We start from the raw sequence: 12,836 nt of genomic DNA, 5'->3' as shown, positions 1-12,836 counted from the left end.
TCCGCAACCCATCAGGGATTCTGCGCAGGTCTGGGCTGTCATTGTGGCATTTTTCTTCTTCTCCTTCTCCTTCCCTCCCTTCCTCTTCTCTCCTCCGCTGGCATTTAAAAAGGCCTACGTGCAGAGCACATTGAATGCAAAACTCCCTCGCAGATGAATCCTTTCCTCCGTCCTATCCGGAGAGGCACCTCCGCCTCGGCTTTGTGTCCCCGTCCCCTCCTTCCCCGTTCAATTATGTCCCTCTCGACGTGCTCAGGAGCTATTAAGGCCCCGCGGGTGTGTAAACACAAGCAGAAGAGGCCGCCTTCCCTTCGCCTGCCATTAAAACACAAAACGGAGTCTATTAAAAACCCTTGAGCGTTGGAGCCGGGGTTACAAAGCCCCGTTTGGCCATGAAAAGCGATGAGCACATCGCACTCTCTCAGCCCCATGGCAGACCTCCTTGGAACCAATCTTGTCTTGAGGCCCACAACGATCCACGAATGAGGATGGATGGCCATCTGTCGGGAGGGCTTTGATGGTGTCTTCTTGGTCGCATGAAAGCCCTTGGTCTCTTCCAACTCTGATTCTGTGATATGGATTTTTAGCAGAGGCTGGATGGCCATCTGTCGGGAGGGCTTTGATGGTGTCTTCCTGGCAAAATGAGGTTGGACTGGATATCGCTAGGGGGTTTCTTCCAACTCCCTGATTCTATGATATGGATTTTTAGCAGAGGCTGGATGGCCATCTGTTGGGACAGCTTTGATGGTGTCTTCCTGTCCGAAAGAGGTAAGATTGGATAGCACTTGGGGGTCTTTTCCAACTCTCTGATTCTATTATATGGATTTTTACCAGAGGTTGGATGGCCATCTGTCGGGAGGGCTTTGATGGTGTCTTCTTGGCAAAATGAGGTTGGTCTCTGATTCTGTGATATGGATTTTTAGCAGAGATTGGATGGCCATCTGTTGGGAGGGCTTTGATGGTGTCTTCCTGGCAAAATGAGGTTGGTCTCTGATTCTATGATATGGATTTTTAGCAGAGATTGGATGGCCATCTGTTGGGAGGGCTTTGATGGTGTCTTCCTGGCAAAATGAGGTTGGTCTCTGATTCTATGATATGGATTTTTAGCAGATGCTGGATGGCCATCTGTTGGGAGGGCTTTGATTGTGTCTTCTTGGCAAAATGAGGTTGGTCTCTGATTCTATGATATGGATTTTTAGCAGAGGCTGGATGGCCATCTGTTGGGAGGGCTTTGATGGTGTCTTCCTGGCAAAATGAGGTTGGTCTCTGATTCTATGATATGGATTTTTAGCAGAGATTGGATGGCCATCTGTTGGGAGGGCTTTGATGGTGTCTTCCTGGCAAAATGAGGTTGGTCTCTGATTCTATGATATGGATTTTTAGCAGAGATTGGATGGCCATCTGTTGGGAGGGCTTTGATGGTGTCTTCCTGGCAAAATGAGGTTGGTCTCTGATTCTATGATATGGATTTTTAGCAGAGGCTGGATGGCCATCTGTTGGGAGGGCTTTGATGGTGTCTTCCTGGCAAAATGAGGTTGGTCTCTGATTCTATGATATGGATTTTTAGCAGATGCTGGATGGCCATCTGTTGGGAGGGCTTTGATTGTGTCTTCTTGGCAAAATGAGGTTGGTCTCTGATTCTGTGATATGGATTTTTAGCAGAGGTTGGATGGCCATCTGTTGGGAGGGCTTTGATTGTGTTTTTTTGGTCACGTGAGGTTAGACTGGAAAGCCATTGGGGGTCTCTTCCAACTCTCTGATTCTGTGATATGGATTTTTAGCAGACGTTGGATGGCCATCCGTTTGGGACAGCTTTGATGGTGTCTTCCTGGCTGAAAGAGGTAAGACTGGATAGCACTTGGAGTCCCTTCCAGATCTGATTCTTTAGCAGAGGCTGAATGGCCATCTGTCTGGAGGGCTTTGATGGTGTCTTCTGGCAAAATGAGGTTGGTTTCTGATTCTGTGATATGGATTTTTAGAAGAGGTTGGATGGCCATCTGTTGGGACAGCTTTGATGGTGTCTTCCTGGCTGAAAGAGGTAAGACTGGATAGCACTTGGGGTTCCCTTCCAGATCTGATTCTTTAGCAGAGGCTAAATGGCCATCTGTCAGGAGGGCTTTGATGGTGTCTTCCTGGCAAAATGAGGTTGGTCTCTGATTCTGTGATATGGATTTTTAGCAGAGGTTGGATGGCCATCTGTCGGGAGGGCTTTGATGGTGTTTTTTTGGTCACGTGAGGTTAGACTGGAAAGCCATTGGGGGTCTCTTCCAACTCTCTGATTCTGTGATATGGATTTTTAGCAGAGGTTGGATGGCCATCTGTTTGGGACAGCTTTGATGGTGTCTTCCTGGCTGAAAGAGGTAAGACTGGATAGCACTTGGAGTCCCTTCCAGATCTGATTCTTTAGCAGAGGCTGAATGGCCATCTGTCTGGAGGGCTTTGATGGTGTCTTCTGGCAAAATGAGGTTGGTTTCTGATTCTGTGATATGGATTTTTAGAAGAGGTTGGATGGCCATCTGTTGGGACAGCTTTGATGGTGTCTTCCTGGCTGAAAGAGGTAAGACTGGATAGCACTTGGGGTTCCCTTCCAGATCTGATTCTTTAGCAGAGGCTAAATGGCCATCTGTCAGGAGGGCTTTGATGGTGTCTTCCTGGCAAAATGAGGTTGGTCTCTGATTCTGTGATATGGATTTTTAGCAGAGGTTGGACGGCCATCTGTCGGGATAGCTTTGATGGTGTCTTCCTGGCCGAAAAAGGTAAGACTGGATATCACTTGGGGGTCCCTTCCAGATCTCTGATTCTTTAGCAGAGGCTGGATGTCCATCTGTCGGGAGGGCTTTGATGGTGTCTCCTTGCCCGAATGAGGCTGGATCGGATAGCCTTTGGGGTCAATTCCAAATCTATTGTCAATTTCCGACAGCAGATCTGTCTTGAGGTTCAACGCAAGTATTTAATTTGACAAAGCATTAAATACTCGGGGTCTCTGAGATGCCGAAAGGCTTCTTCTCTGAGAACAGGAGGACGGGGAAAAAGGCAGGGGAAATTAACATTTTATGGCGGCGCAGCACGAGGCCCTGCCAGATCCGCCTCACCTCCGTCTCCCTCATTTATCTGATTATCTCTGCCTTTTTGCCAAGGCGCCTCTCCTTTCTCGCTGCCACACAATCCTTTTCAAATGGCTTTTCTAGCTATCAAGGCAACCACCATATTCCGGTTGCAGCATAATATAGACTAGCATTGGAAAAACTAGGTGTTCTTAGAGAACATGTTTTACCATCCTATTGGGAGGCTTCTCTCATGTTCCTGCAAGCTAGAGCTGACAGACGGGAGCTCACTCCGTCTCGCAAATTCGAACCCACCACTTTTAGGTCAGCAACCCAATCTTCAGGGTTATAGTTCACCTACATCCAGAGAGTACTGTGAATCCAAACACCAATAAAATTACATTAATTGAGGCATCAGTAGGTTAAATGCTTTTGAATATTTACATCAAGCTCAAATTTAAGATAAGACTGTCCAACTCTGAGCAAATCATGATTCTCATCTTCCTCAATGTAAATGTGCTTATGTATCCTTTTCATAATAATAGAGTAAAATAATACATGTGATAATAATAATAATAAATACAGGAAAATAATACAAGTCATAATAAATAGAGTAAAATAATAAATGCAATAATACAGTAGAGTCTCATTTATCCAAAACTCACTTATCCAACATTCTGGATTATCCAACGCATTTTGTAGTCAATGTTTTCAATACATCGTGATATTTTGGTGCTAAATTCGTAAATACAGTAATTACTACATAGCATTACTGCGTATTGAACTACTTTTTCTGTCAAATTTGTTGTATAACATGATGTTTTTGGTGCTTAATTTGTAAATTCATAACCTAATTTGATGTTTAATAGGCTTTTTCCGTAATCCCTCCTTATTATCCAACGTATTTATTTATTTATTTACTACTCAGAGCGGCTTACCAATTCCATTCACATACAATATATTATATTATGAGCATAGTACAATACTAGCATTAAATTACTATATTGTACTATATCATTACATTGTAATATTATTAGTAATATTACATCTTATATATATAAAAGAGTGATGGCATCACGGCGACCCACAAAACAACAAAACTACAGGCCCCCCAACCTTGAAATTTGACAACACAACCCATCATCCACGCCTCTAGGTTGATACAACAAAAAGAAAAGAAAAATAAAGTCCTAATTAGAGGGAGAGGAATAATTGTTTTTATCCAATTGCTGCCAGTTAGAAGGCTAAGCCCCTCCAACTTGGTCTCCTAGCCACCCAATAAAAATAATAAAAATACTAAAAATTAATACAATAAAATACTATAATAACAGAAAATAACTAAAAATAATACAAGAAAATAATAAAATATAATAAATAAAAATATAACTTACAATAAAATTAATAAAAAATGCAAATAACGTCAAATAAAAATTACACAACAATTTTTAACCAATACCACCACTACTTTGCCACAGCAACGCGTGGCCGGGCACAGCTAGTTTAATATATAATATATATATACATATTCGCTTATTCAACTTTCTGTCGGCCCGTTTATGGCGGATGAGTGAGACTCTATTGTAATAATAATAAGATCAGAGTGAAATAATAAATGTATTAATAATAATAATAAAATAGAGTAAAATAAATGTAATAGTAGCAACAATAATAGAGAAAAATAATAAATGTACCATATATTCTTGAGTATAAGCTGACCCAAATATAAGCCAACCAGGACCCTCACCCGAGTATAAGCCGAGGGGGCTTTTTCAGTTGTCTTATACTTGAGTATATACAGTATATATATTTCCCCCTTTAACACTTGATCTTATCAACGCCTTATAAATCCAACGCAAGAAGAAAGTGGTAAGGAAAAAACACATCCCCCCGTAGCCTGAGGTACCTCCACCGTAGCCAAGAGTGAGTGGCCCGGATGTTTAATTTTCCGCCGTGACTTTTATAAATGGGGCCGAGAGTATCAGGGGATCTCCATAAATCACATTGTTTCAGAAGAGTCGGCAGCAGCACATGAAACCCCTTCCCGAGACCCTTGCGGGGAGATGGATGGATCGCCATGGCAACCATAGATGCAGCTTTGGGGGATTGGGGACCAATCCGGGTCCCTGGACCCCAAAATGTGGGCACTCCTGGCCCCTTTAGTACCGCTTTTACAAAGAGAGAGGGAGAAAGAGGCCCACAAAACCCACCAGTATTCAAATGTGGGCATATCGGGTATGCATGCCAAGTTTGGTCCAGATCCATCACTGCTTGGGTTCATATTGCACTCTGGATATAGGTGAACTATACATCCCAGTACCTACAACTCCCAAATGTCCAGGCCAATTCCCCTCAAAACCCACCAGTATTCAAATATGGACATATCGGGTATGCATGCCAAGTTTGGTCCAGATCCATCACTGCTTGGGTTCATATTGCACTCTGGATATAGGTGAACTATACATCCCAGTACCTACAACTCCCAAATGTCCAGACCAATTCCCCTCAAAACCCACCAGTATTCAAATGTGGACATATCGGGTATGCATGCCAAGTTTGGTCCAGATCCATCACTGCTTGGGTTCATATTGCACTCTGGTTGTAGGTGAACTATACATCCCAGTACCTACAACTCCCAAATGTCCAGGCCAATTCCCCTCAAAACCCACCAGTATTCAAATATGGACATATCGGGTATGCATGCCAAGTTTGGTCCAGATCCATCACTGCTTGGGTTCATATTGCACTCTGGATATAGGTGAACTATACATCCCAGTACCTACAACTCCAAAATGTCCAGGCCAATTCCTGTCAAAACCCACCAGTATTCAAATGTGGGCCGATCGGGTATGCATGCCAAGTTTGGTCCAGATCCATCACTGCTTGGGTTCATATTGCACTCTGGATGTAGGTGAACTATACATCCCAGTACCTACAACTCCCAAATGTCCAGGCCAATTCCCCTCAAAACCCACCAGTATTCAAATGTGGGCATATTGGGTATGCATGCCAAGTTTGGTCCAGATCCATCATTGCTTGGGTTCACTCTGGATATAGGTGAACTATACATCCCAGCACCTACAACTCCCAAATGTCCAGGCCAATTCCCCTCAAAACCCACCAGTATTCAAATATGGACATATCGGGTATGCATGCCAAGTTTGGTCCAGATCCATCATTGCTTGGGTTCACTCTGGATATAGGTGAACTATACATCCCAGCACCTACAACTCCCAAATGTCCAGGCCAATTCCCCTCAAAACCCACCAGTATTCAAATATGGACATATCGGGTATGCATGCTAAGTTTGGTCCAGATCCATCATTGCTTGGGTTCACTCTGGATGTAGGTGAACTACAACTCCTGCAAATCAAGGTGAATTTCCCGCAAAGATCTCCAATACTTTTGCTAGTCTTGGGGGCTCTGTGTGCCAAGTTGGGTCCAATTCCATCTTTGCTGGAGTTCAGAGTGCTCACGGATTGCTGCTGCTGAGTCGTTTAGTCGTCTCCGACTCTTCGTGACTTCATGGACCAGTCCAGGCCGTCACCGCCCCCAGTTCCTTCAAGGTCGAGCCAGTCCCTTCCATCCATCTCGCCCTTGGTCGGCCTCTCTTCCTTTTTCCTTCCATTTTCCCCAGCATCGTGATCTTCTCCAAGCTTTCCTGTCTCCTCATGATGTGGCCAAAATACTTCATCTTCGCCTCCAGTGAGCAGCCACTGGGCATTATTTCCTGCAGGACAGACTGGTTGGATCTTCTTGCCAAGGTCCAAGGCACTCTCAGGATTTTCCTTCAAAAGCGTCTCTCTTCCTTCGCTCAGCCTTCCTTATGGTCCAGCTCTCGCATCCATTGGTCACCATGGCTTTGACCAGGGGTCCTCAAACTTTTTAAGCCGAGGGCTGGTCCACAATCCTTCAGACTGTTCAGGGGCCGGATTATCATTTTTAAAAAATACAAACAAATACCGATGCACACTGCACATGTCTTATTTGTAATGCAAAAACAACAACAAGAACAACGAAAGAACAATACAATATTTAAAAATAAAAACAATTTTAACCAACATACATTTATCAGGATTTCAATGGGAAGTGTGCTCCTGCTTCTGGCCAATGAGATAGTCAAGTTAATTAGAGTTGTTGTTGTTGTTGTTGTGTGCCTTCAAGTCATTTCAGACTTTGGGTGAGCCTAAGTCTAAAATTTATTTATTTATTATTTATTTATTTACTGCACTTATTTACTACATTTGTATCGCACCCTTCTCACCCCAAAGGGGACTCAGAGCGGCTTACAAATTAAATGTACATACAATATATTATATTATTAGCATAGCACAATATTAGCATTATATATTACTATATTGAACTATACCACTATACTGTAATATTATTAGTAATATTATATGTAATATAGAATATATAATTAATGTACATACAATATATTATATTATTAGCATAGCACAATATTAGCATTATATATTACTATATTGAACTATACCACTATACTGTAATATTATTAGTAATATTATATGTAATATAGAATATATAATTAATGTACATACAATATATTATATTATTAGCATAGCACAATATTAGCATTATATATTACTATATTGAACTATACCACTATACTGTAATATTATTAGTAATATTATATGTAATATAGAATATATAATTAATGTACATACAATATATTATATTATTAGCATAGCACAATATTAGCATTATATATTACTATATTGAACTATACCACTATACTGTAATATTATTAGTAATATTATATGTAATATAGAATATATAATTAATGTACATACAATATATTATATTATTAGCATAGCACAATATTAGCATTATATATTACTATATTGAACTATACCACTATACTGTAATATTATTAGTAATATTATATGTAATATAGAATATATAATTAATGTACATACAATATATTATATTATTAGCATAGCACAATATTAGCATTATATATTACTATATTGAACTATACCACTATACTGTAATATTATTAGTAATATTATATGTAATATAGAATATATAATTAATGTACATACAATATATTATATTATTAGCATAGCACAATATTAGCATTATATATTACTATATTGAACTATACCACTATACTGTAATATTATTAGTAATATTATATGTAATATAGAATATATAATTAATGTACATACAATATATTATATTATTAGCATAGCACAATATTAGCATTATATATTACTATATTGAACTATACCACTATACTGTAATATTATTAGTAATATTATATGTAATATAGAATATATAATTAATGTACATACAATATATTATATTATTAGCATAGCACAATATTAGCATTATATATTACTATATTGAACTATACCACTATACTGTAATATTATTAGTAATATTATATGTAATATAGAATATATAATTAATGTACATACAATATATTATATTATTAGCATAGCACAATATTAGCATTATATATTACTATATTGAACTATACCACTATACTGTAATATTATTAGTAATATTATATGTAATATAGAATATATAATTAATATTAATATTAATTAATATTATTATATGGTATTATTATTAGTGTTATATTGCATCCGGCCCCCGGGCCTTAGTTTGGGGACCCCTGGCTTTGACTATGCGGACCTTTGTTGCCAGTGTGATGTCTCTGCTGTTCACTCTTTTGTCAAGGTTGGCCATTGCTCTCCTCCCAAGAAGTAGACATCTTCTGATTTCCTGGCTGCAGTGATCTTCGTGCCTAGAAATATAAAGTCTGTCACTGCCTCCACGTTTTCTCCTTCTATTTGCCAGTTGTCAATAGGTGTAGTTGCCATGATCTTGGTTTTCCTGATGTTCAACTGCAGCCTGGCTTTTGCACTTTCTTCTTTCTTCCACCTTGGTGATAAGACTCCTCAGCTCCTCCTCGCTTTCGGCCATCAGAGTGGTATCATCTGCATACCTAAAGTTGTTTATGTTTCTTCCAGCAATTTTACGGTCTTGGATTCGTCAAGCCCCGCATGTCGCATGATATGTTTTGCGTACAAGTTGAATAGGGAGGGTGAGAGTATACAGACCTGATGTCCGCACTCCTTTCCCAATCTGGAACCAGTCTGTTGTTCCGTGGTCTGTTCTGGCTGTGGCTACTTGGTCTTTATACAGATTTCTCAGGAGACAGACAAGGGGACTTGGTCTCCCCAGACCACCAAGAACATGCCACAGTTTGTCATGATCCACACAGTCGAAGGCTTTAGAAGAGTCAATAAAGCAGAAGTAGATGCTTTTCTGGAACTCCCTGGCTTCCTCCATGATCCAGCATCCGGATATTGGCAATTTGGTCTCGGGTTCCTCTGCCTTTTCTGAAACCAGCTTGGACATCTGGCAACTCTCGCTCCATGTCTTGCTGGAGTCTGCCTTGCAGGATCTTGAGCATTACCTTCCTGGCACAGGTATAGAAGTTTGAGCATTCTTTAGCATTTCCCTTTTTTGGTATGGGGATATAAATTGATCTTTTCCAATCTGATGGCCAATCTTATGTTTTCCATATTTGCTGCCATATGGCATGCATCAATGAGAATATAGTGCCTAAATCAAGGCACGTCATAGTGCTTTGGATTAATATTTTGCCATAGCATTGAGTCAGGACAGTTAAAGTGGTGTCAAACTGCACTAACAACAGCAACAACAACAACAGCAGCAACAACAACAACAACAACAACAACAACAATGTGATTCTGGGCTGCATCGATAAGAATATAGTGCCTAAATCAAGGCACGTCATAGTGCTTTGGACTAATATTTTGCCATAGCATTGAGTCAGGACAGTTAAAGTGGTGTCAAACTGCACTAACAACAGCAACAACAACAACAGCAGCAACAACAACAACGTGATTCTGGGCTGCATTGATAAGAATATAGTGCCTAAATCAAGGCACGTCATAGTGCTTTGGACTAATATTTTGCCATAGCATTGAGTCAGGACAGTTAAAGTGGTGTCAAACTGCACTAACAACAACAACAACAACAACAACAATAACAACAACAATGTGATTCTGGGCTGCATTGATAAGAATATAGTGCCTAAATCAAGGCACGTCATAGTGCTTTGGATTAATATTTTGCCATAGCATTGAGTCAGGACAGTTAAAGTGGTGTCAAACTGCACTAACAACAACAACAACAACAACAACAATAACAACAACAATGTGATTCTGGGCTGCATTGATAAGAATATAGTGCCTAAATCAAGGCACGTCATAGTGCTTTGGATTAATATTTTGCCATAGCATTGAGTCAGGACAGTTAAAGTGGTGTCAAACTGCACTAACAACAACAACAACAACAACAACATGTGTTACCCGCCTCTCCTCATAATGGGAAGTAATGGTCTTTCAAACAACCTGAACCTCAAGCATATAGGACTTTACAAAGGTTTAGAATCATAGAATAATAGAGTTGGAAGAAACCTCATGAGCCATCTAGTCCAACCCCGTGCCATACAGGAAAAGCACACTCAAAGCACTCCTGCTGCCTTGTTGTTAGCAGTGCTTCTTAAGGTCCATTCAACCTCACTCCTCAGGATGTCTGGTTCTAATTCACTCACCACACCGTCAAAGCTATCCTCGATATAATTATCCTTCCTATACAGATCTTTTGTATATTCTCGCCACCTTTTCTTGATCTCTTCAGCTGGGATCCCATCATCTCCTGCTGCCTTGTTGTTAGCAATGCTTCTTAAGGCCCATTCAACCTCACTCCTCAGGATGTCTGGTTCTAATTCACTCACCACACCGTCAAAGCTATCCTCGATATTATTATCCTTCCTATACAGATCTTCTGTATATTCTTGCCACCTTTTCTTGATTTCTTCAGCTTCTGTTAGGTCTCTGCCATCTTTGTTTTTGATCATGCCCATTTTTGCCTGAAATTTGCCTCCGATGTTTCTGATTTTCTGGAAGAGGTCTCTTGTCCTTCCTATTCTGTTGTCTTCTTCCACTTCCATGTGTTGCTTGTTCAAAAATAGTTCCTTGTCTCTCCTGGCTAACCTCTGGAATTGTGCCTTTAACTGGGCGTATCTCCCCCTCTCGCTGTTTCCTTTCGCCTTCCTTCTTTCTTGGGCTACTTCCAGTGTCTCAACAGACAACCATCTTGCCTTCTTGGTTTTCTTTTTCTTTGGGACGTACTTTGTTGCTGCCTTCTGGACAATGTTGTGGACTTCTGTCCATAGTTCTTCTGGGACTCTATTTATTAAAGCTAGTCCCTGAAATACAGGTGGATTATACATCCTAATACCTACAGCTCCAAAATGTCCAGGCCAATTGCCCTCAAAACCCACCAGTATTCAAATTTTGGCATATCGGGTATGCGTGACAAGTTTGGTCCAGATCCATCGGTATATCTCTGGATGTAGGTGAACTACAAGTTCCACAAATCAATGTGAATTTTCCCCAAGGACCTCCAGTATTCTTTCCTGGTCATGGGAGATCTGTGTGCCCACCAGTATTCAAATGTGGACATATCAAGGATGCATGCCAAGTTTGGTCCAGATCCATCATTGTTTGGGTTCATAGTACTCTCTGGATGTAGGTGAACTACAACTCCTATAAATCCTTCCAAAGACTCTTAGTATTTTTTTTTGGTCATGGAGATTCTGTGTGTCAAGTGAGTTCCAGGTCTATTTTTTGTGGAATTCAGAATGCTCCTAGATTGCAGGTGAACTATACATCCCAGTCCCTACAACTCCTATAAATCATAGTGAATTCTCCCCAAACCTATTATTATAATATAATATTACTAGCTATGCCCGGCCACACGTTGCTGTGGCGAAGTCTGGTGGTATGGGAAATAAAGTATTGAGGGATTGGTGGTAGTTAAGGTAAAAGGTAAAGGTTTTCCCCTGGCATTAAGTCCATTATAAATGGGTTATATAGCTGTGTGGAAGGGCCTTGAGTCTACACTGCCATATAATCCAGTGCAAATCAGATAATCTGTGGAAGAGGCTTAAGTGAGGCCTAACTCGGCCTGTCCCCTGGGCTGAGTGGGTTGCTAGGAGACCAAGTGGGCAGAGATTAGTCCTCTAACTGGCAGCAATTGGATAAAAACAATTATTCCTCTCCCTCTAATTAGGACTTTACTTTTGTTTTCTTTTTATTGTATCAACCTAGAGGCATGGATGATGGGTTGTGTTGTCAAATTTCGAGGTTGGGGGGCCTGTAGTTTTGTTGGTCGCCGTGATGCCATCACTCATTTATATATATAGATAATACTATTATTATAATATATTATAATACAGTAGAGTCTCACTTATCCAACACTCGCTTATCCAACGTTCTGGATTATCCAACGCGTTTTTGTAGTCAATGTTTTCAATGCATTGTGATATTTTGGTGCTAAATTCGTAAATATAGCAATTACTACATAGCATTAATGTGTAATGAACTACTTTTTCTGTCAAATTTGTTGTATAACATGATGTTTTGGTGCTTAATTTGTAAAATCATAACTTATTTTGATGTTTAATAGGCTTTTTCTTAATCTCTCCTTATTATCCAACATATTCGCTTATCCAACGTTCTGCCGGCCCGGATAAGTGAGACTCTACTGTACTATTATTATAATATTATATTATAATACTATTATTATAACATTATATTATAATATTATTATAATATTATATTATAATAATATTATAATATTATATTATAATATTATTATAATATTATATTATAATATTATTATAATATTATATTATAATATTATTATAATATTATATTATTTTGTCCA

The 12,836-nt window shown here is 39.7% G+C and overlaps 1 protein-coding gene across 1 annotated transcript in view; it reads left to right on the top strand.

The window, feature by feature from the left end:
* The first annotated feature begins 351 nt into the window (after nucleotides 1-351).
* The window catches only part of pipox (pipecolic acid and sarcosine oxidase), a 40,829-nt gene continuing 28,344 nt past the window's right edge, over nucleotides 352-12,836 (top strand). Inside the window, exon 1 of the mRNA XM_062959280.1 lies at nucleotides 352-768. Within this exon, the coding sequence (XP_062815350.1) occupies nucleotides 745-768 (24 nt within the window). The 5' untranslated portion in view covers nucleotides 352-744. The remainder of the gene's footprint in view (nucleotides 769-12,836) is intronic.

This window comes from Anolis carolinensis, unplaced genomic scaffold (genome assembly GCF_035594765.1).
Source record: "Anolis carolinensis isolate JA03-04 unplaced genomic scaffold, rAnoCar3.1.pri scaffold_7, whole genome shotgun sequence".
Taxonomy (NCBI): domain Eukaryota; kingdom Metazoa; phylum Chordata; class Lepidosauria; order Squamata; family Dactyloidae; genus Anolis; species Anolis carolinensis.
Note: the sequence above shows the minus strand (reverse complement) of the source record. Positions and strands in the feature narration are given on the sequence as shown.